Here is a 22006-nt window from a genome sequence, read left to right as displayed (position 1 = left end):
CTACAGCAGACGCGTGAGGGTTCCCCCATCCCGGGATAATGGGCACATCCTGGGGTAACGGGCAAGCTCAGGGGTGGTACCTGTGCTTTCTGGGCAACGTCCAGCACCAGCTGGAACTTCTCAGACACAGTCAGATCTTCCTTTGCAGGTTCCTTCAGTCAAAGGGGAGAGAGAATTTTCCACTGAAATTTAACAGTTCAGAAAAATTACCGACAAAACAGCATGAAGGCTCCCAGCCCCAGGGATCTGCGGGTCCCTGCTGTCCCCATACAGCCTGAGGACTGGGTGCAAAGATCTGCCGGGCTAAGGGTAGAATCTCCCCTTGTGCTTTGCTGCCTTACCCCAGTGCAGAGGGTGGACAGGCCATGGGGCCCCCCAGGGGCAGCAGACACAGGGGCAGACCAAGGTTCTGACTCACTCTCCCAGCTCACTCCAATGGTATGTCCTGTCAACACCGCCCCCGCTCACCCCTTGACAGGCAGGGTAACTGAGGCCCAGGCCTGTGTAAAGTTCATATGACTCTTTATTGCAGTAGTTCTCAATCTGTGGGTCAGGACCCCTTGGAGGGGGATTTGAATGACCCGTTCACAGGGGTCACAGATATCCTGCCTATCAGATATTTATATGACCATTCACAACAGTAGCAAAACTACAGATATGAAGTAGCAACGAAAATAATGTTATGGTGGGGGGGTCACCCACAACAGGAGGAACTGTATTAAAGGGACACAGCGTCAGGAAGGTTGAGAACCACTGCTCTATTGCTTCAGTAAGAATCTCCTAAGGGTCTCCCAGTCCCAGGGCTGAGCAAGACACAGGCTTGCCTCCCGGGACACCTCCCCATTCCCTAGGTACCCCACAGAACGTCAGGTGTGCCCACAGGCATTGTGGCCTCCCTCTGCCCCACAGGCCCAACAGTCCCTCTAGAACAAGCTTCTGTCAATGATCAGATTTAAGGGGCCATGTGGCCTCTGTCACAGCTACCCTCTTATAGTATCAAAGCACCCATGGCCTTTGTCAACCAGCAAGTGTGACTGAGGGCCAAGCCAGGCAGGGGCCAGGCAGAGGTTCCAGCATCCAGGACAGAGACGTGACTACTTGTCTAGCATCCTGATCACCTCCCTATCCAGCAGGCTGTATGCGGGCTATAGCAGCTCACTTATTGCCCCCATATCAATTCCAGGTAGAGAACATCCCCCAGGACAGATGAACAGGGCAATCTGCTTCTAGACAGTGAAATGATACAGCTGAGGGTCTGAGTGGGTAGCCTCCTGAAACTTAGGGCTGGCATGGCTGGCCTCCTCTAAAAAAACCCCTGCCAGGGCAGGAATGCTCATCTGGACTCCCCACAATGTGACCCCAGGTTGTGAGTCCTGACTGATTAAGAGAGAGGGACAATGTGCCACCAGGACTCACCACAGCTTCAGACACTTCTGGCACAATGCTCCATTGTATCCGCCAGCCCCTGAAAAACAGAAGCCACCCAAACCATGAAAACAGTATCACCTTTGGGGAACAAAAACCGAGTCTCGCCGGGCGGTGGTGGCGCACGCCTTTAATCCCAGCACTTGGGAGGCAGAGGCAGGCGGATCTCTGTGAGTTCGAGGCCAGCCTGGTCTCCAAAGCGAGTTCCAGGAAAGGCGCAAAGCTACACAGAGAAACCCTGTCTTGAAAAACCAAAAAAAAAAAAACGAGTCTCCAGCTGAGTTACAAGCTAGAGTAGGAGCCATCTGCCCCTTTAGCCATATAGAAGAGACTCCTGAAGCTGGGCTGCTCGCCCCTGAGACCTCACTGGTCATCCATGCTGGTTCCCCTCTGCTGGGGCATATGCAACGGCAGCCACTGGGTGTAGGGAGAAGTTCAGCACTGTGTTGGCTAAAGTAGCCACAATGCTTGTTTGAGCTCACTGTGTCCTCTGACTGGTCTGTTCATAAAGTTTTATTAACATCAGCAATGCCTCTTAGTGGATTAATGGTGATTAAGAGCTGTGGATGAATGGGGGCTTTCTTCCTTTAAAGGCATTTCAGTGTTTCCTACAAAAATAATTTTCATATGAATTCCTGAGGCAAGCCCAGAAGGGGAGGGAGTAGACTGGTATGTGGACTTGTAATCTTTAGAGGAGCTGAGAGGAAATTTAGAGTCAAGGGCTCTTCCACAAGCTGGGGCAAAAAGCTAAGGTTCACTCCTAGGAGCAATCACAAGTAAAGTCCAACCCAGAACAGCAGGCAAGGGTTCACCCCAGATGTGGCTTCCCCAGATGTGAATGTTCAGTGAGGACACAGAATAACGGAGGAGAGGGCCTCAGCCTTGGTGGAGTGAGGCGCCCATCACGCAGGAGTGCGGGTGCATGCTGCTTACACTGTGCATTCCAACTTGGCCCGCTCAGTACTTCCTTCTCACAACCAAGAACCATCAGGACATTCATGGGGTGCAGAGCCCTGCAGCTTCACCCACCCACCCCAGGGTTGGGGAGAAAACTTCCTGCCAAACACACCCAGCACCTCAGGGAGGGAGGAGGATGGGGGTGATGCTGCAGCTCAGCCACCCACTGCCTGCTCCCTAAAGTCTCCAGAGCCTCTCAGAGGACCACCCACAAACAACAGGACATGACGGGACTTGTGTTACAGCAGTATGGGACACAGCGCAGCCATGTGCAATGCAGCCACACGACAGCCCGGCTCACCTACCTGGCGATGAGGTAATTGAGGGACAACCTCAAAATTGCCAGGAACAGGAACATGGGGATGGCCCAGCCATGCCATACAGCATTCATGTACACCTGAGGGTGGGAGGGCGGAAGGTGAGGGACACGGTTAGGCTGTCCAAACAGTGGTCTAGTACAAGGTGTTCCCTGCCTGCTTCCTCCCAGCAATAAGGAGACCCTTCCTTCATCGGGGAGACCAGTCCCAGCTCTCCAAACACTCAGGTTGTTGAACAAGGGCGTGTGGGATGGAGGCAGTCAGGAAGGCTGCTTCTGGTTTAAGAGAGATCCACTCAGGCAGGCAGGGGCTGCCCTGTGTGAGCAGGGATCAGAAGAGGATGGCGGGGGCCCCATGAAGATGCCTCGCCTGTTCCCAGTGTGACTCCCATGCTCAGGTTGTGACAACTGAGGAGGCGGCTCATCACTGCTGAGGGCTGCAGGTGAATTGCCATGGGGGTCTACACGGAGCCTGAGGCCCAGAGTAATACTCAGGCGGGGCAGGTCAGAAGGTGGGCCTGAACAAAAGTGTGTCTCCTAGGGAGGCAGCATGTGGTCCTCAGGTGGGGAAACCTTGCAGACCATTTGTGAGGGTGGCAGGGGAAAGGACCTCGGGGGTCAGGATGGGGTGGAGCCCTCTCTCATAGACTTAGCTGTGAGTATGCAAAGTGCATGTCTCCCTGGTGGGCAGTGAGTCCCTGGGAGGGAACCAGGGGGCCTGACACAGGCTTAGGGTTGTCTTAGGACCCTCCGAGTGTAAGACTAACTGGGCAACCCAACCCCTACAGATGGGCCTCCTCAGGAGGGCATGATCTGTGAATCCTTTGGAAGGTGCCCAGGCTGTGGCCCCCGTCTGGCCTGGAGGCCTGGGTAAGTGGGTGGGTCACCTGCAGCCTTCTGACACCATGCACTTGTCAGGAGCCTCCCTGGTCCCACCCTGGGGTCCATGTGACCAAGCCTCAGGTCTCAATCAACCAGTGAGCCAAGAGGCTTTTCTTGAGGACACTGCTTTGAGGTACATGCCATTCAGAGACAGCAGTCATTGCATCCCCAGAGGCCTGTGATCTAATACTGCGACCACTACACACACCCATATTGCTGATGGAGAAACTGAGGCTGAGCACATCCAGAGCCCAAGGAAGTGTTTTGCCTGGGAGCTGCCCTCTGGGGGCCTCACCAGGAAGACTGGTCCAGGCATCCCGCTGGCCCTACCCAGCCTGTGCGAACACTCACGGTGAAGGCGATGGCAGAGGTGTAGATGGAGTACCAGTCGGATAAGGCAGACAGGTTCTTCACAAAGTTAGTGACCGGCTTGGCACCACGCTCTGGGGACAGAACAGACTGCAACGGTCAGCACAGTGCTGGCCTGCCTCTTAGCACATGAGCAGGCTAGAAGCAAAACCAGCTCAGTAATGCAAGACCCAATCCGCTGAAGGCCCCTGCTGCTAGTGTCCTTCGTGATCGTTAACCAGGATCCCCAGAGGGAGATGCCACCTGCCCCGAGCACAGGCCCACAAGTAGCAGGAAAAGGGGAGGGGAAGAGACAGTGAGTATCACTGCCATTTGCATTCCGTGGGGCCCGGAAGTATCAGAGAAGTGAGCCACAGTTCACCCTAAATCAGCGGTTCTCAACCTGTGGGTCGTGACCCCTGTGGGTGTCAAGTGACCCTTTCACAGGGGTCGCCTAAGACCATCAGAAAACACAGACCATCATATTACGATGGTAGCAAAATTACAGTTATGAAGTAGCAATGAAAATAGTTGTGGGCCGGGCGGTGGTGGCACATGCCTTTAATCTCAGCACCCGGGCGACAGAGGCAGGTGGATCTCTGTGAGTTTGAGGCCAGTCTGGTCTATAGAGCGAGATCTAGGACAGGCATCAAAACTACATAGAGAAACCTTGTCTCAACCCCTCCCCCCAAAAAAAAAGAAAAGAAAAGAATTGTGTGGTTGGGGTCAGCACAACATGGGGAATTCTATTAAAGGGTTGCAGCACTGAGAAGGTTGAGAACCACTGCCCTAAATGCTGAGAAGTCTCAGCCCCTGAATGTGGTATGTCTCAGACACACATCCACTGCAAGCTTTTATCTCAGGGAGGACAGGGGAGGAGTTGTCCTTAAATGTTTTTCTGGAGAGTTCTTCTGTTCAGCTCCCCTCTCCTCCCTCTCCCACATCTAGCCCCACAGTACTTACTCAATCGTCTCATGTTTTCAGTTAACCTGAGAGAGGGAGAGAGAGAAGGCTCGGTGTGGAGTCACCAGCATGCTGAGCGTGCCCCTCTGTGAAAGCACCACTACTACATGGGCAGCAAGGGGGACACCCAAGTCCCTGGGACCCTCAGGCCTGGAGACGCATCATGCACAGTGACACAGAGCACAATGCTGAGTGCCCTTGCCGCTGGATCCTAAGTTACGAAGATGGGGGTGACTCCACAACAGACCAGTCCTCCCATCTGTCTCATCTACCTCATGAGCACCTTGATGGTCTAGCTCTCTGGAGCCCCCAGGGTCTATGAGAGTGTCTGGTAAGGGGAACCACTGTATACCTACCAGGTCCATGAACCATCAAGTGATCCATCCCCTACAGTGGACACTGAGCACACACGACCTTCACGTGACTTTTGTCACAACCCACAAGTGAGTCAATGTGGATGTGATATGATTCTGCTCTTCCCACAGACCCTTCTGAGGAGGTGCCCCAGAAACATGGGCAAAGGGGGCTTCTAGGAGCTTGTGGCAGCCACTTCAACAGGATATCAATGCTGACCAGTCCACCAAACTTGGCGCAGGGCCCGGGCCCTAGCACACAGCTCCTTGGCCTTGGTGAGGCTCCCCTACCTGCGGGCGCTGAGGGGCTCCTCCGTCTCCACCGTGTTCTCCTCTGGCTGGAAGCGGAAGTCTTCTACGTACTCCCCAAACCTCTCATAGAACCACTTCTGTACGCGGGACGACAGCCCCTGGCTGCGACGGTCTGTGGTAAAAAAGTAGAGATCAGAGAGGAGACTGCACGGTCCACACAACCCTTCTGAGGTTGGACCAGGGATGTGGCCTCACAGAAAATGCCAGTGTGGGTGGGGATACAGGAAATGTTTAGAATGAGGGTTTCACTGTGGAGCAAGATGTGAAGGGACCCAGCAAGAGAGGCCTTTGAAGGGCTCAGCTCCCTGAAGATACTAGGTGAAAACCAAAAAATTCGGGTCAGAGCCACCCCAGCCACAGAAACCCTCAAAAGCATGATGTCTCCGTCCTCATACTTGACCCCAGAAATCTCCAGATCTCAAATTTCCAGCAGCCTTGGGCTTATGTCCAGGCTATGTCAGACCACAGTGACCACCCAAGTGGGAGAATGCCAGGGAGAAAGCTGCCCGGCCTGAGCCCAGTGGCACCCCCAGACTGCATCCTAAAGAAACAAGACGGCGGAGGCCAGGCCTGGGTGGTGCACACCTTAGTCCCAGCACTTGGGAGGCAGAGACCAGCCTGGTCTACAAAGCAAGTTCCAGAACTGTAACACAGACAGGGCTGTTACAAAGAGAAACACTATCTCAATAATAATAATAATAATAATAATAATAATAATAATAATAATAATAATAAATTAACTAAACAAAAGAAAACAAGATGTGGGGTTGCCTGCAGGAGACACTGCATCACCATAGTTTAAGAGAATGGGAATGGCAGGACATGGTCACCAGACACCTGTGGTGCCACAAACACAAACAGCTATCATGTGTCAATTAAAACCTTACGAAAACACACCAGGTGTGTTGTAGACCCAGGGCAAGCAGACAACAGTCAATAGAGGCACAAGGTCACTCGGCCTGGACAGAGTAGAAGGACACAGGCCAGCAGGGGATGAAGTGTGTGCCCCCTGGGGCTACCCAGGCAGGGGGCTCCTTTCGGCTTATCTGGCTCTCTCACAGTCCACCAAGGTTTTCAGGTGGCTCTCGGCAAAAGACTGGCCAGCATGGGCTTCCATTGGACTAGTTATGGACACTGGACTCACAGAAGGTTCACTTATTGAGAAAAAATTCTGTTTTTCTCAACCATTTAAAGACATAAAAAGCTATTTAAACATGTAAATCCAAGCTGGACATGGCGCTGAACATCTACAACCCAAGCACTCGGGAGTCTGATGCAGGAGGATCAGCCTGGGCTACATAGAGAGACCCTGTCTCATGAAACCCAAAATGTAAAAAAGAAAAACTAGACAGGGTCTGTGGTTTGTGGACTCCAGATCCAGGGAACACGACCAACTGCCTGAAGGGGGCAGTCTTCACCCGGTCCTAAAGCCAACCCAGCCCGGGAGAGCCTGAGACTCCCATAACCAGGATGGGGGATGCTTTCTCCCATGCTTTTCGGGGCTAGCTCCTAGGAAGGGAAAGGCCTGAGGTGCTTCGTGACAGGTGTACACCTGAGGTTCACTTCACTCAGGCAGGCCTGAGGCATGCACACACCTGATGGCTAGCTTCCTTCATTTATCTTGGGCATGGCAGAGCTGGGGTATAGTCCCTCTCCCCTGCCACATCCTCCCTGTCTTGGAGGGTGACCAAGGGCCACAGTGTAGAGAAGGCACAGCTCCACACAGCCCATCACACCTGGAGACCATGGCCATCAAGATTAGGTTTGGGAGGCTGGAGAGATGGCTCTGTGGTTAAGAGCACCAGCTAATCTTCCAGAGGACCCAGGTTCAATTCCCAGGACCCAGGTTCAATTCCTAGCACCCTCATAGCAGCTCACAACTATCCCAAGAGGCCCAATGCCTTCCTAGTCTCCTTGGGCACCAGCACTCATACAGTACACAGACATACATTCAGGCAAAACATTCATACACATAAAATAAAAATATTTCTTTTTTAAAAATAGAAAAAAAAAGAAAAACTAGGCCTGACCTTGACAAGAGGACAAGGGGTCCCCAGTCCTGTGAAGGACCAATGAGCTTTTGACCCCACACTTCTCAATCCTCACTGTCACCAAGCACTAAGGGTCTCTTGTGCTGCTCCTGACTTGGTCACCAAGATCCACATGCCAAGGGCTCTGCATCTAGGCCTGGGAACCGGCCAGGGATCCTCCGGATGGCCCGAGGAGGCCACGTCCCAGGGGATGCCCCTGCCAAACCTGCACTGGGGCCGGCTGCCAGGGGGTGCGGTGAGGCTGGATCTGGGAAAACCTTAGGGAGGCCTCCTCTCTGGGGCCTCTTCCCGATGCAGGCAGCCCGAGGCCAATGACCTAAGCCACGGTATATGCCAGGCTTGCTGGCACAGGGAGGGAGAGCCTGGCGAATGGTCAGCATGCAGAAGGAACACTGTCTGTGCCCACAAGAACTGCACAGAGAATGGGTTCCCGTCTCCTCTGAAGGACAACTTTAGAAGGTGAAGTACGAGGCAAGATGGATGTGGGCACTAAGGCGGGAAGCGAGGGAAGGAGAAAAGGCTTGCTCCCTACCTGGGAGGTTAGGGTATTCCTTGCCATGGCCTGCCACAGTCCCCACATGGGATGGATGACTAGTCACAGGGAACAGGTCACCAAGTCAACGTAGTGTAACCAGCGTGCCTTTTGGTGCCTCTCAGGAGGCCGGGCCAAGCTAGACAACACGTCACATTTGTGCAAGGAAATGAGATCACCTTTGGAGTGACTTGGGCCCGTGTGGTGACTCACAGGCTCACAGTGAGAGACGCTAACCCCATTTTGATGGCAGGAGATTCCCACATGGACGAGGCCTGGCGCGCGGGGGGGAGGGGGGGGACCATCTCTTCCCGGGGGGCCTACCTGTGCCTGCGCCGTTGCTGGCCTGGCTCTGTCCCTTTGGCGGCTGCTGAGGCTGTGCCGGCTGCTCCTCCGACCTTAAACAGGAGAAAGGCGACGCTTATGAGTGCGAGGGCCTGCAGCAGCACCACACGGAAGTCAACTTTAGCGTCAGGTGGGATCCGCCGGCCCCCGAAGCCCCCCTGAAGTCTGGAGCGCTGGTGAGGACAGAGCCCAGGACGTGCAAAGGTGCTTGCCCCATGGCATACGTTCTAGTTTTCAACGGGCAAACAGTGTCTCCTGAGCAAGAAGTTCACCTTCCCTATTAATTTTAACACAGTCACTCATTTAATCCTTAAGCTCAGGAAAAAATAAATTAAATTTTAAAATAAAAAAATAGCTCACTAACAAGAATATCACACACCTCTTTATCTAGCACCACGCGAGGCCACAGCTGGATGATACCCCAACATCCCTGAGCTGGGTTCCATGCCAGTCATCTCCCTGGCTTCCTGCCCTCCGCTCAGTACAAGATCATAATTGTCTCCACTGGGCCTAAGGGCCCCCTCAGGCTCTGCCTTCACCTGGAGTCTTGCCTGTCTACCTGTCTGAACCTGACTGTCAACGAATATTCGACTGCACACCCTGAGGGAGCTATACCCCCAACAGCAGGCTGGGTCACACCCCTGGGGTGGCATCTCTACCCCATTTCTCCAGCCAGCGATGCCCTCCTCCGGAGTGTCATGGTATCGGCCATCTTGCCCTGCACTGGCTTGGACCACAGGCACACAGGAGCTGTTCCTGCAGCCCATAGTTCCGAGCCTCTGTCTGCAGCTACCTGCAGCTTCAGGGTGCAATGTGAGTACACATACGTGTGTCTGTGGGGATGTGGGTGATACGTGTACATGTGTTGTGTGGTATATGGATGTGTGCGCTCCGTGTCCCCTACACAGCCTCCCCCGACCCCAGTTCACTAACATGATTAGGAATGAGGGAGTCTCCACCTGGAAATGTCTCTCCCTCCAACCCCTCCACTTTCAGGCTTCCAGAAGGCTCTTACACCCTTCCCCATCCTCAGCATGAAGCAGGGAAGAGGCCCCCTTGGTTCTCCTAGGACCTTCCATTTTTACTTCCTGGGTCACAACCTGGATGTTCCTTTCTCATCCGCACTGAGTTGGACCCTCAAGTCCTTGAGGGCCCTGCAAGCTCACTCACCAAGGCAGGTGAGAGAGGAAGGCTAGATCCTTAGTGGGAGCTGGGGTTGGGGGACAGACGGTGGGGAAAGAAGCTGTGGCTTCTGGGGAGGTAGCAGGGATGGGGTCAGCCCGGAGCTGAGTGCTCCTGCTAGGACCACCAGCGGTGGCCTGGCCTTCAAGGGAAGCTGGGGAGGCAGCACGGGAAAATGGCATCCTATGCATAACGGAATAAAGTCATTTGACTTCTGAATCTCTAAGGTCACAGCTCAAACCAGGAGAGTTCTAGCTGAGGCCTATAGTGTGGCGAGCACTGGCCTCGCAGTCAGGACTAAAATGTAAGGCAGGGTCCTCCTCCCCAAACAGGCCCCATGGTGAGCCCTACCCTTGATCTGGGTTCGGGGACAGGGTAGCCTGACTAACAGCTGCCATAAAGTACATGAACTGTCACCAGGAATGTCAGGACAGGGAATAGTCAGCTTCACTTCCCAAGACCTGGGCTTCTCAAAGCGGCTACTGTGGATGGAAGTGGATGCGACCACACAGGAGCCTGGCACTCAAAACTGAGCTGTGAGCACTGTGACCAGCATGGCTCATACTCGAGAGGGGCACTGAGTCCCCATGGACAAGCATGGTCCAGGTGGGGTATTCCAGAGGCAGTAGTGTGTGTCCCACAGTGCTGAGAGTCATTCACTATGGCCTAGCAGGGACCAGGACAGGGGTTCAGAGTTCAGTGGGGTGAGGGTGGTGGATGCCAAACTGGGAAAGCTGGGGGTCCTTGGCTTATCTGACAGGTGGCACTATGGCTGCTGTGCAGAGGACCCAGAGCCCACAGTTCGGTCTTGTCGCCTGTGTGATGCTCGGTATTGACACGCTTCCTGCTAGAGGCAGCCAAAGCAGAAGCCGCCACGCTCATGAGAGTGGTCATCGGAATGAATGAGGAAGGAGGCTGCGGGTATCCAGCGGACTAGGCTTAGAGTACTTATCCAAGGAAAAGCTGTCACCTGTAAATATCACGTGCAGACGCGGAGGAGGCAATGTCACCCACTGGGTAAGCCTGTGAGATGAGGTTGTGATCTTGGTAGGCCATGCTACAGAGGCTGTACACAGTGAAGGGGGGAGGGGGGGAGGGTGCTCAGGACCCCACCCTCGAGATGCAGGAGCAGTGAAGCCTCTGTGTGAGCCACAGGGCTTGGGCAGGGCTGCAGCAGCTGTTGGGGAAGGGTAATGAGTATAGAGAAACACAAGGCAGGGTCGGGGAATCAAGTGTCCCCAGAAGGTCCCAAGAGGCTCAGCCAGCCCTCTGGGGCTAAATAAGAGGGTCAGAACAGGGCCCATGGGTCAGGAAGCATCTTCTAGCCAAGACTGGAGGGTAACTGATGGTCTGGTGTCTTTAGACCATCATGGGTCACAGCTCTCTACACAGGCCTGGCTGGTGACATGATCGCCCGCACCAGGCTCCCCACCTCCCAGAAAGACATTTTTTTCCACACTGTGGCTTGGACAGGCTCAGGCAAGACTCAAACCTGGGAAGTCGGGTCAGGCCAGCAACACGACTCACCTTTGTATCCCTTCAGGGACCAAGAACAGTATTTCTCAGATGGCCTAGTTCTCACCACTCTTGACCCATGGATACGTCAGGGATCAGAACTGAGGGTCCAGGAAACCCTGCCCACTGAGGAGGGGTGAATGCTGTGGTTTAAACTGCAGCTTCTCTCTCAAGTGTTCATGAAGGTCAATTCTTGGTATGATGGTGAAGGGGTTGGGGGAACCTTTTAAAGACCGAGCCTGGTAGAAGGTTCTCAGGTCCTAGGAGCAGGCCCTGGGAAGGAATTAATGTAGTTCTCTGGGACCCTGAATTAGTTCTCACCAAAGGGTCATTAATGCGTTTGATCCTGCCCACCTCCAGGAGGATGTAATCTCTCCTATACACTCCCACCATGTACCACGAGCCCCCACCAGGGCTGAACCGATGACAGCATCATCTCCTTCGAACTCCGGAACCATGAGCTAAATAAACATCTCCGTGTTTGTTAAGTACCAGACTCAGGGATATTGTTACAGTAACAAGAAAAGATGGACGCGGGTATCACCTGGTCTTCAGCACCTCCTGTATTTTCTGTTCCAGTTCGATCCGGCGCTGCCGCTCCCGATCAAGCTCCTGCCGCAGCATCTCTGAGTTGGTCTCTTCTCGAAGCTTCCGGAGCTCCTCCTCTGTGGAGAGAGGAGCCGGGCGATGAGCACTTAGGCCCACTGTCCCCTCTGACAACACTGCCCCGCTCACTAGCGGCAGACAGGTTCCTGCTCTGTAAGGGACCAGAGCACTTGAACTTTCTCACGTGTGCTGAATGCTCAGATGGCAGGCGTGCTCTGGTCCCGTTCTGCTGTCTGTGGGGACACTGGCAGCTCTATGACCCCTTCTCTGGGGTATACACTGTGTGTGGGGGTGGGTGGGTGGAGCTCTTCACTGGGATTCCTTTCAGACAACCCGAGGCAAGGCTGGGGGGCACAGCATGGATAAGGGCTTTCACTGTGCTCAATAATGGTGCCAAGGAGAACTACACAAGCCATTTAGCCAAGCCATCACCACACGGGACACCTTGGGGCACACACTACCATGTGACTGGGTCAACACAACTGTGACAGAAAGGCTAAAGGCTCCAGGAGGTGCCAGCAGCAGAAAAGAGGCAAACCAGCCTCAAGCCACCCCAACGCAGAGGAGCCCGGGGCTAGTAAGAGATCTGGGAAGCAGGGTGGGGTACCCCTGGGAAGATGCTCATTAGGTCAGATCAGAGTCAAGCCCTGCATGAAACTTAGGAGCCAGACTGCAGATGGCTGGGGGAGGGGTGTTAGGCAGAGCACCTGGTAGCTCGGAGGGCAGAGGAAGCCAGGAGTTGAGGAGGGCAGTGGCCTCCAACTGCAGATGTCAAGACATAAGGTCAAAGTCGCTGCAGAATTGCCCTTTGTTCTGAGTACATGAGAACTCACTCATGCCACAGACTCACAACTACGAGAGGTTTGTTCACTTTTTCCAATGCTGGCACAAGAAGAGGGGTGCTTTCTCTCTCTTCTTACATCCCACTCCGGATCGCTCAGCTTAACGCAGTCAGGATTCTGGCGGTGACGGGCCAGCACCCTCAACACACTCCTTTTGTGTGCTCAGTTCCCCTGTGGTCCCCACAGACAAGGCTGGGCCAGAAGGGAGTCTTGAGTGACAGCCCTTGGCCCTGCTCCTGGCAGTCTTGAATCCTAGCAGAAAGGTGGATAGGAACAGAAACATCCCTCTAGGAGCAGAGAAGGTGGGGCTCAGGTAGACAGGAACAGAGGTCCCTCCGCCCGCTGACCCTGCCCCACGGGGCAAAGATACAATGCAGTGGAATCAGGAGCAGGGTCCTAAGGTGTGCTCATTAGGCACCCTCGGCATCCCATGATCTGTCACACACGTAGGGAGACTTTTACACACTCTCCCCTAACTTTGACCACGCAGGATACTACTTTAGGGAAGGGAGGCGGTGATGCTCCTCAGGGCTCTGGGTGAAGTTTGCCAGAGACCACACAGGTCCTTGGAGAAGGACACAGCAAGCATGGCCTTCCTAAGAGTAGGTCTCAAGCCACACATCTATCTATCTCCATATCCATTCACGGGCTTCTCTGACTCCACTCCACCATCCCAGGAGGTTCCAGAGGGAGGACTCTACTATCACTGTCTGCTTCAGCCGCAGGGCCTGGTCCAGCTCAAGATGTCAAGGATACAGTAAAAGGATGACAGGTGAGAACTTAGCAACATAAAAGGTGATTTGGTTACAGGGATACATACGCTGGACTGGCCAGGCCCTAGAGGAGGACAGTGATGGTGGGTGAGAGATGATGTGAGTTCCACAAGGTCCATGGCCCTGACCACTTGAAGGGCTTATGTATACAGCACTGCCAGGGCCCTAGACATCAAGCATGCTGAGCCTGGTCTTGTTCTGGGATTCCTGGGGACACTGACCCAGGAGAATGAAGGCACTAAGAGTCTTGTCCATGATCCCTGCAGAGGGCCCTGGGCTTTTGGGGGTCCACAGCCCATGAGCCCTAGGCATCACAGGGCACCCCACACATCCCACTGATAATCCTAGCTAGGAGGTGAGGCTGCCTTGATCCCCAATTGCCTCCTGGAGCAGCGGTGAGGACCCAGCTACACCCAGCCTCAGTGGCAGACACCCACTGAGTTCCTATGCCTTACCCTCTGTCAAAGTTCCAGTGACACTAACTGGGGAGGCTCTGATGCTCAGAGCAGACATCTGGGTGGGAACTGGAGAGCATCCTCAGGCACATGAATTAGGCCCATTGGGTAAGTCTAGATGCTAGCCCTTCCCTGCCTGGACTCCTAGTAGGCAGAGCCTTACCTATAATGTGAGGGGAGACCATGTTGGAAAGCTAAGAGAGCCTGGGCCTCTTAACATAGAGACTGTACGATCACTTGAGATGGACAGGCCATGAGACTCCCTCCACCAGACCCAACTCTCAGCTGCCTGGCCTCTCCTGCAGCCTGGGATAGATAGAACAGAAGATCTACTGGGGCTCACTGAATGAGCAGGTGGATAGACCAACCATCTGCTAGCCTTCACTAAGATGGACCAATGAGCTTTCTCCCGAAGGTAGAAATCTACCTGGCTCAGCCAACTCAGGGCAGACAATCAGGCCAGCTCAAGAACCAGGTGTGCAAATAAATCTTTTTTAAAAAGGGGGGTGGGAATGCCCGAGAGATGGCCCAGCAGTTAAGAGTGCTCACTGCTCTCACACAGGACCCAGGTTCTGTTCTCAGCATCCACACTTGTAATTCCAGCTCTAAGGAACATGATGCCCTCTGGCCTCTGGGCACCAGCATTCATGTGGTGTACATAAACTCACCCAGGAACACATGGACTGTCCTAGTTAGGGTTTCTATTGCTGTGATGAAACACTGTAGTGAAAAGCAAGCTGGGGAGGAAACGGTTATTTTGGCTTAATACTTCCACATCAGAGTCCATCCCTGAAGGAAGGGAGGACAGGAACTCAAACATTGCAGGAACCTGGAGGCAGGAGCATATGCAGAGGCCACTGAGGGGTGCTGCTTACTGGCTTGCTCCACATGGCTTGCTCAGCCTGCTTTCTTATAGATCGCAGGACCAACAGCCCAGGGACAGCCCCTCCCACAATGAACTGGGCCCACCCTCATCAATAACTAATTAAGAAAATGCCCTACAGCTGATATTATAGAGGCATTTTTCTTAATTGAGGTTCCATCCTCTCAGATGATTTTTAGCTTGTGTCAAGCTGACGTAAAACTGTCCAACACACATACATATAAAAATGATAAATGAATCTTTAAAAAAAAATAAATTACAAGAACCAGATGTGTGAGCAGACTCGGCCTGGAGCATTCCTACCTCCTATCTCTGTTTCTATACAGACGATGCTTCCACCACAGGATAAACAGAGCTGGGAAACCTTACATCATTGGCATTGCTGGGGGGAAACTGAGGGAGCAGGGCTGAGGCTGGGGGGTCTGACACTTTCCTGCCTGATCACCTGATTCCCCTACCACCCCCCATCACTCCATGGCCTCTTGGATCCCAGCCCACGGGAGGATCAAAGCAATTCTTTCTCTCTCCACACCGTACGCTGCTCAGCCAGGAACAGGAAATTGGGCTTTCCTTAATTGGCCTCCCCTGAATGTCTGTGTCTTCCTGATGTCACTAAATCACGAAAGCTCATCACCATGCTCCACTCAGGGCAGATGATTAGCCAAGGGCGGCCAGCAGCACCGCTGAGACAGATGTGGGCACTTCCCAAGATCCCTCCCCAAGATGGAGAGGGTGCACAGAACGTTCCTGCCAGTGTGGAAGGGCATGCGTGCAGCCCCCTGAGAGGAGCCGAGGACCTATTCGTGTATTCCCTACCAAATACCTCTAGCCCCCCCCCCCCCCAGGACCCCAAGAGCAGGAAGCTCGGCCCTGCAATCGTACAACTGTGCCTCGGCAACCCAGCTCTCCATGTCACCTGCCCTCCCCAGCCATTAGAGGCTCAGCTGCAGGGGCAGGTCCACGGCAGCCCTGCCAATTTAACAAGTCAGCCTGTCTGTTCCCCGGAGAGCTCCAGAGACTTTGCACTTATTTCCTGGTGGCACAGAGAGCTAAGCACGGAGAACCAGCTGGGGTTCTGAGCCTTTCTTCCCATGAACTCTTTCTCCCTCAGCTAATGGCTCCCTGTAAAGCCCTCTCTCTGCAACTAAAAGTGATGAGGCCCAGTGTCTGGGTAATGTGGGCCAGCTTCCACCCCACGGTGACACATTTAGGTCAGATGCAGCGCAATACAAACCTAGTCATTGGTTTCTCCGGCCCCTCCCTTAGAGGAGGAACAGGGGAAGGCTGACTGCCTGCCAAGCGGAAAGCGCTGAGCTGGCTGCCTGTAAGGCCATCCTCGCCCTGCCTCCCTGTGGAACGGAGTCTCTTAGGACCATGAGGGCCATGGTAGCCAACCTCCATCCTCAGAGCTTCTGCCTTGGAATTCTGACTGTGGCCTGTTAGCAGTCCCAACTTTCTCAGGGTTCCCTCAGCCTCTAATAAAACCCCCACTGTTCACAGAGGCTGCTGACGCTGGACCCACCTAGGACAGACCATGGAGATACGTGGCCCCTGATCCCTTAGTCCGGGGGTGAAGGTCTCCCACAGAGTGAGGGATGGGATGATGGAGTCTCTTGAATATCTAAATATTCGTTTCCTGTGGCTGCTACTACACATTCTTACTTAATCCAACAGTCACTATCTTAAGAGTTTTAATGGTCAGGAGATCAAACAGGTGTTCTGGGCTAGAACAGAAGTGTCAATGCCCAGTTCGTCTGGAGGTTGGTGGAAAGACTGGGCATATTCCCTCCTTTCCATCTTCCAGAGGAACATGCTCTGCCTGGCTGGTGATCCCCAAAGAGCAGCGACTTCGTGCTGACGCAACTCCACCCTTCCCAACTCCATCTGACACCCCCCACCCCCGCCCCAGCTTCCTCCTTGTGATTGCTCTGCACAAATCATCTTGGATCTCCTCACCTCAGGCTGACAACTCAGTCACATCTGCCAAGGCATGGTCGCATGCATAGGTTCCAGGGATTAGGAGGTGAACACTCCTGGGGAAATCGAGACTCTACCTACCATGTTCTTGCCTAAGATAATACAGGGCAAAGGAGTACCCAGTAGACAGAGGCCCACAGAGGGCTTTCCAGCCTCGAAGCGTTCTGAGCATTGCAAAACAAGAAGCCCTCCTTTGGTGGGCATAATGTCCTTCCTGGGTGCAGGAACTCCCCCAACTGGAAGGGTCCTCCAACCTCACTCTCTTGTCTCTCTCTAATTATGCCCCCAAACACAGAAGCAGGACTCCCCAGCACCCCAATGAGACAGCTCTGGCAATGAATGCTTACACAGACTTTCTCAAAACCCAGAAATGAAAGGAACCAATGAACAAGACGTCACCAGAGGCAATGGGTGTGCCATCCTATAATATGCTCATATAACCCTGAGCTGTAAAACAGGAAGACACCTGCTCTCCAGTGCCCCCTGTCCTAGGACAAAGATGCATACAAACTCAGAGGCTATGGCTGACCGTCCTGTCCCCCAATTTCCACAGGGGGCTCTCACAGGCCCAGTCAAGCAAGCAAGCCATATAGGGTCTGTGTCTGAGTCACAAGTGAGGAGTTAGGCAAAAGCCATGGCCTAGCACATTAGACCACAGAGTAGAGTCAATGCTGCACAGCTGTGAGACTGCTTACCATGTGCCACCAATGGTGTGGCACAGCTCCTTGCCCAGGGTCCAGCTTTTCTCGCAGGACTGGGTTCTGGCCATAACAGACTCCAGGCCCTTCCTTCTTAGGGTCCCTGAATGACCCAGGTTAAGTAGATGGCCATGGAGAGTGAGAACACCTGCTGAAGATGAGTCAGTCCCCAAAATTTCTAAGCCCCAGGGGTGTACCTCAAAAGAAGAGTTCAGTGTCATAATTTAGAAGGCAGCAAAATGCATGTGGAGGAGAGAGAAGACCAGGGGACTCTTTCTGTGTCTAGGTACACCCTTACATCTGCACGATCTAAAGACTCCAGGTCACCTGTGATAGCAACCTTCAGGGACCCTAAGAAGGAAGAAACATTCTGATCCCCGTACCCAACCCCATTTGGAGACTGCCAGACATTTCCAAAGCCAAGAGGCAAAACGAAGTCACGAGTGTGAGCCCCTGCAGCCAGAGGGGCCTGGGATGGAAAAGCATGCCTCGAAGAGCACACCTGACAGAAGCTATGGGAGCCTGGCACAGCTGGGCCACCTGTCCACCCACCTGGTCCAGGTTTCGGCCTCCTCAGGGTCTGGAAGGTGAAGGGCAGGTGATTCATGGACCTATACCTTCCCTCTCAGTATGCTGACTCAAGGGGATGTAGAGGAGATACTCAATTCAGCCCATGGTCACGGCCTGCCTAGGTGGCGCAGCTTCCATGGCTCCTGGCCCACAGGGAAGGAAGAAAAAGGACTTCAAAGCTATTTTCAAATCTGCAAAAGCAGATCTCTCAAGCAGGAGTCCCTTTGGCACAAGATGCAACAGGCCCAGCCTCAGCCAGAGGTTAAAAAAAAATCAAATGATAAGGCTTAAATAAAATCTCTCCCCACCCAGCTGGAGCACACACAGAGAAGCCACCCAGTGGGAGAGAAAGCTGTCTCTTGCCAGGCTGGACTGCAAACCTGGACACCTGAACAGACTTCTCCCAGTCCAATTTACCCTTCCAGCTATCGTGAAAGACTTTTCTAAAAGACAACGCCTTATCTTCCCCCATGGACCAGGTATAAGTCACCTCCTGAGCTCAGGGCATACCTTTACCGTCAGTCCCAGAGAAGCAGCAGTTGTGTGAAGAAGCTTTTCTCTCCTCTGGTCACTCCACTCGGAGGGTGTCTTGCTCTCCAAGTCCACCACAGCCAGCCTGCGAGGTTTCCTAGAGCCTACTTATCTCCGTGTTATTCACTGCCCTGCACAGAGGTGGCATTTACCGCATGATGAACTGTCAACACCAAGCTTAATGGTCCTTGAATCAGGCAGTGTGTGGCCAAGTTCTGGGTGTTTCACATTCTAACATGACAGGCTGCTTGGGCTTGATGTGGTTGAGTGTAGGAAGTCAGTAATGGGACTAGGGTGGTGCCCTGAGATTTTTTTTTCTTTAGATGCAAAGCAACAACAACAAAACAAACAATATAAACCCAATAAATGAAATAAGAAAGAAAAAGAAATGGGATCCTAGGGAGAACTACTGCTCAGAAGGGCTGGCTTCCAGACCCACCCACCATGGCCCTTCGGTATGACATGGGGGGACTGAGGTGGCATGCTGCCTCTGATCTCCGGAGTTGGACTCAGAGGCCCTGGCTAGCACTGGACTGAGAGATGTAAAGACTCAAATGTGGCTGCCCTAAGGTCTGGAAGGGGAAGGGCAAGGGCTGGAGAGATGACTCAGTGGCTAAGAGCACTGGCTGCTCTTCCAAAGGACCCAGGCTTGAGTCCCAGTAAACACATGGTGGCTCCCAGCTGTCTCTAACTCCAGTTTGGGGGATCCAATGCCCTCTTCTCGCCTCCATGGGCTCCAAGCATGCATGCGGCACACAAACATACATGTAGGCAAAAACCCATATATACAATTATTTTTGGTGTCTGCTCCATCCACTCCTGTGGATGCATCCCTCCAACCATGCACCAGCAAGCGAACTTTCTCAGAACATCAAGCTCACTGCTAGACACACGATTTCTGCTTAGTATGGGCAGGAGGGCAGGTGGGAATACCCCATCACCGGCAAAGTGAGATAAGCCCCAGGGGCTCTGCTTGGGTACACATGCTAGGGAGCAAAGGCAGTAAGGTGAAACTGTGCCTGGGACCAAACACCGCTGGAGAATAGCTTTGGGAGGTGCTAGTAAGGTCCCACAAAGGATGTGCAGAAAGGCAGGCCTGGGGGTGGGGCAGCACCTCCATCCATCCATCCACTCATCCCATTATCTACCTGTCCATCCATGTGCTCACCACTGGTTGATACAGCCAGTGGTCTGCTGAATCATCCATCCATCCACCCAGATGTGTACGGAGCACCCTGCAGCTGCCAGGCTCTGGGACCATACAGATGAGGCAGCAGCTGCCTTCTCTCTCTCCCATGAAGTCCAGTTGGTGGACGCCAAGGTGGACAGGTGATTGTGCTGCCCCCTACAGGGCTAAATCACTCACTCCACACGCCACTGGACGGTGTCTTTGCCAGATGAGGCTTCCCACAGGGGACCACTGGGAGCAGCAGAAGATGGAAGGCTGATGGCCCAAGTGACTTCTCTCCCCACTGCAAATACAGGAGCTCAGTCATGCCATCTAGAAGCAGGAATAGGATGACACCCTCTCATAGCCCTGGGAGCTGGTGTTGTGCTCATGGGGCAGGATGGGAGTTCACAGAGACGGACAGTGGCTCCTGATTGGAACACTTGCATGAAAATCAATTGTCATTGCCCAAAGCACTCTGCCAGACCCGGGACCTGGAGCCCTCAGCATGACACAACAGATGAGCATGTATAGACTTCATCATCTCACCCCAATATAGCAGGAGCCCTGGCCCTGGGAGCGGCGCCAGGGTATTTGAGTTCTTCCTCTGAAATATATGAGTTACAGGCAGAGGTCAGGGGTTTGGGGGGCTCAGCGTCTGTGCTCAAAGAACTCCTATCCTGGGCAATGGCAAGTCTTAGGGCCAAATATCTCAACTGCAATGAGGACTTCAAGAGTCTGTTTTACTGGGTAACAGAAATGATCTAGAAAAGCAAAGGTTTTGGGGTCCTCCTCACCCTAGTACTGGGTACAGATCCCAGGGCCTCACACGTCTTAGAAGAGCACTAAGCCATGCCTCCAGCCATAGAAATATGAAACTATGGACCTGATGGGTCAGATCTTTAATTTTTCTTAGAGGCCAATGTCATCATTTTTCCTGGGAAAATGTCTACAGGACCGGTGTCTAGCTCATCTTGGTCTTCTGTCCCATTTCATGACCTCTTCTTGCCACTGGCTACACTCCCTAGGGACAGAAGCAGACTCACCCAGGCTCTGTCCCTGGGCCTTATCTTTGAGCTCCACAGCACTTAACTTGTAGGAAGAGGCAGAGGTAGGAGGACAGGAGGACAGCCCTCCTCCCCCAGCAAGACACCTGCAGGCCCAGGTCTGGAGGAGTGGGCCCAGGCACATTTGTCAATGATACACCTCGCTCTGTCTCTAGCTGGCCTCGGGACTGCCTCAATTTTTTTTTTTTTTTTTTTTTTTTTGGTTTTTCGAGACAGGGTTTCTCTGTGTAGCTTTGCGCCTTTCCTGGAACTCACTTGGTAGCCCAGGCTGGCCTCGAACTCACAGAGATCCGCCTGGCTCTGCCTCCCGAGTGCTGGGATTAAAGGCGTGCGCCACCACCGCCCGGCTCTGCCTCAATTCTTTAGAACACTGGCGGCACTCTGGGAGCTCGAGAGCCTCCTGATTTCCAAAAACTGACAGTGAGACAGTCCTGCTGGTCTCTAATCACCTGGATCAGCCACCCCAGGCTTCCTTGTACTTCATGCCCTGAAAGGCAAGCGGCCACCACCTGCCTCCCAAAGAGCTTCTTCTAGAAGTCTTCCCACAGGGCAAGAATCAGCCACTCTAGCCCCTCATGTGTTGAGCATGAAGGAGGCTACTAGGAGGAGTATATCGACAGCTGTGGCGCAAAAGCCTTCTCCCTCTGAGTCACATGCTTCAGGAATCACTGCTATCCACTGGCTGCCTCCACTGGGAATCCACTTACACCACTGTATAGGTGGCGGTGGCTGGAGACAAGGCACAGCCCCTAGAGGAGTCCCCTCTAGCTTGATCAGGGAGGTGTCAGCATTAGTGACCCCAGGGAAGTGTCAACTCAGAAGAAGGGACCTCAATCCACAAGAAGCTCTGCAGCCCAGCCCAATAACCAGGAGGCCCCTGAAAGGCCTGAAGCACTTTCCCCTCCAAAATCCAACCCCATGCCAAGTTGCTTTGGGGTAGAGGCTGCGTGCATGCTTTACAACACAAGCGAATCTCACTTCTCAGAGCCTGCATGAGGCAAGTGATCGGCACACAATCAACACTCGGTGATAAATGCCTTGGAAGGAAATGCGCTGGTGTCCAACAAGTGATAATCCAGGGAAATGGATCCCGTTCAGTCACTTACGGTCTCTAACAAGCTTAGGACCCTGCCTGTGGCCGTAGCTAAAGCACATTTCAGCTGTACCTTCTTCAGCCCATGTCATTTTCTCCCAAGAACATCTGTACCCTTCAATATTTAATCACCTAAGAAACCTGTTGTGCACTCGGGCTATT

The 22006-nt window shown here is 53.4% G+C and overlaps 1 protein-coding gene across 1 annotated transcript in view; it reads right to left on the bottom strand.

Moving 5' to 3' along the window:
• The window catches only part of Gramd4 (GRAM domain containing 4), an 80376-nt gene that overhangs the window by 8123 nt on the left and 50247 nt on the right, over positions 1 to 22006 (bottom strand). The window contains exons 4-11 of the mRNA XM_052748578.1: positions 11726 to 11846; positions 8464 to 8537; positions 5536 to 5668; positions 4892 to 4917; positions 3932 to 4023; positions 2688 to 2779; positions 1417 to 1465; positions 81 to 152 (exon numbers count right to left, since the gene is read on the bottom strand). Coding sequence (XP_052604538.1) covers positions 81 to 152; positions 1417 to 1465; positions 2688 to 2779; positions 3932 to 4023; positions 4892 to 4917; positions 5536 to 5668; positions 8464 to 8537; positions 11726 to 11846 — 659 coding nt within the window. The remainder of the gene's footprint in view (positions 1 to 80; positions 153 to 1416; positions 1466 to 2687; positions 2780 to 3931; positions 4024 to 4891; positions 4918 to 5535; positions 5669 to 8463; positions 8538 to 11725; positions 11847 to 22006) is intronic.

The sequence above is a fragment of the Peromyscus californicus genome, unplaced genomic scaffold (assembly GCF_007827085.1).
Source record: "Peromyscus californicus insignis strain IS unplaced genomic scaffold, ASM782708v3 Scaffold_20__1_contigs__length_68692818, whole genome shotgun sequence".
In the NCBI taxonomy this organism is placed as follows: domain Eukaryota; kingdom Metazoa; phylum Chordata; class Mammalia; order Rodentia; family Cricetidae; genus Peromyscus; species Peromyscus californicus.
The sequence above is the reverse complement of the archived record's forward strand: the minus strand, read 5'-3'. Positions and strand labels throughout refer to the sequence as shown.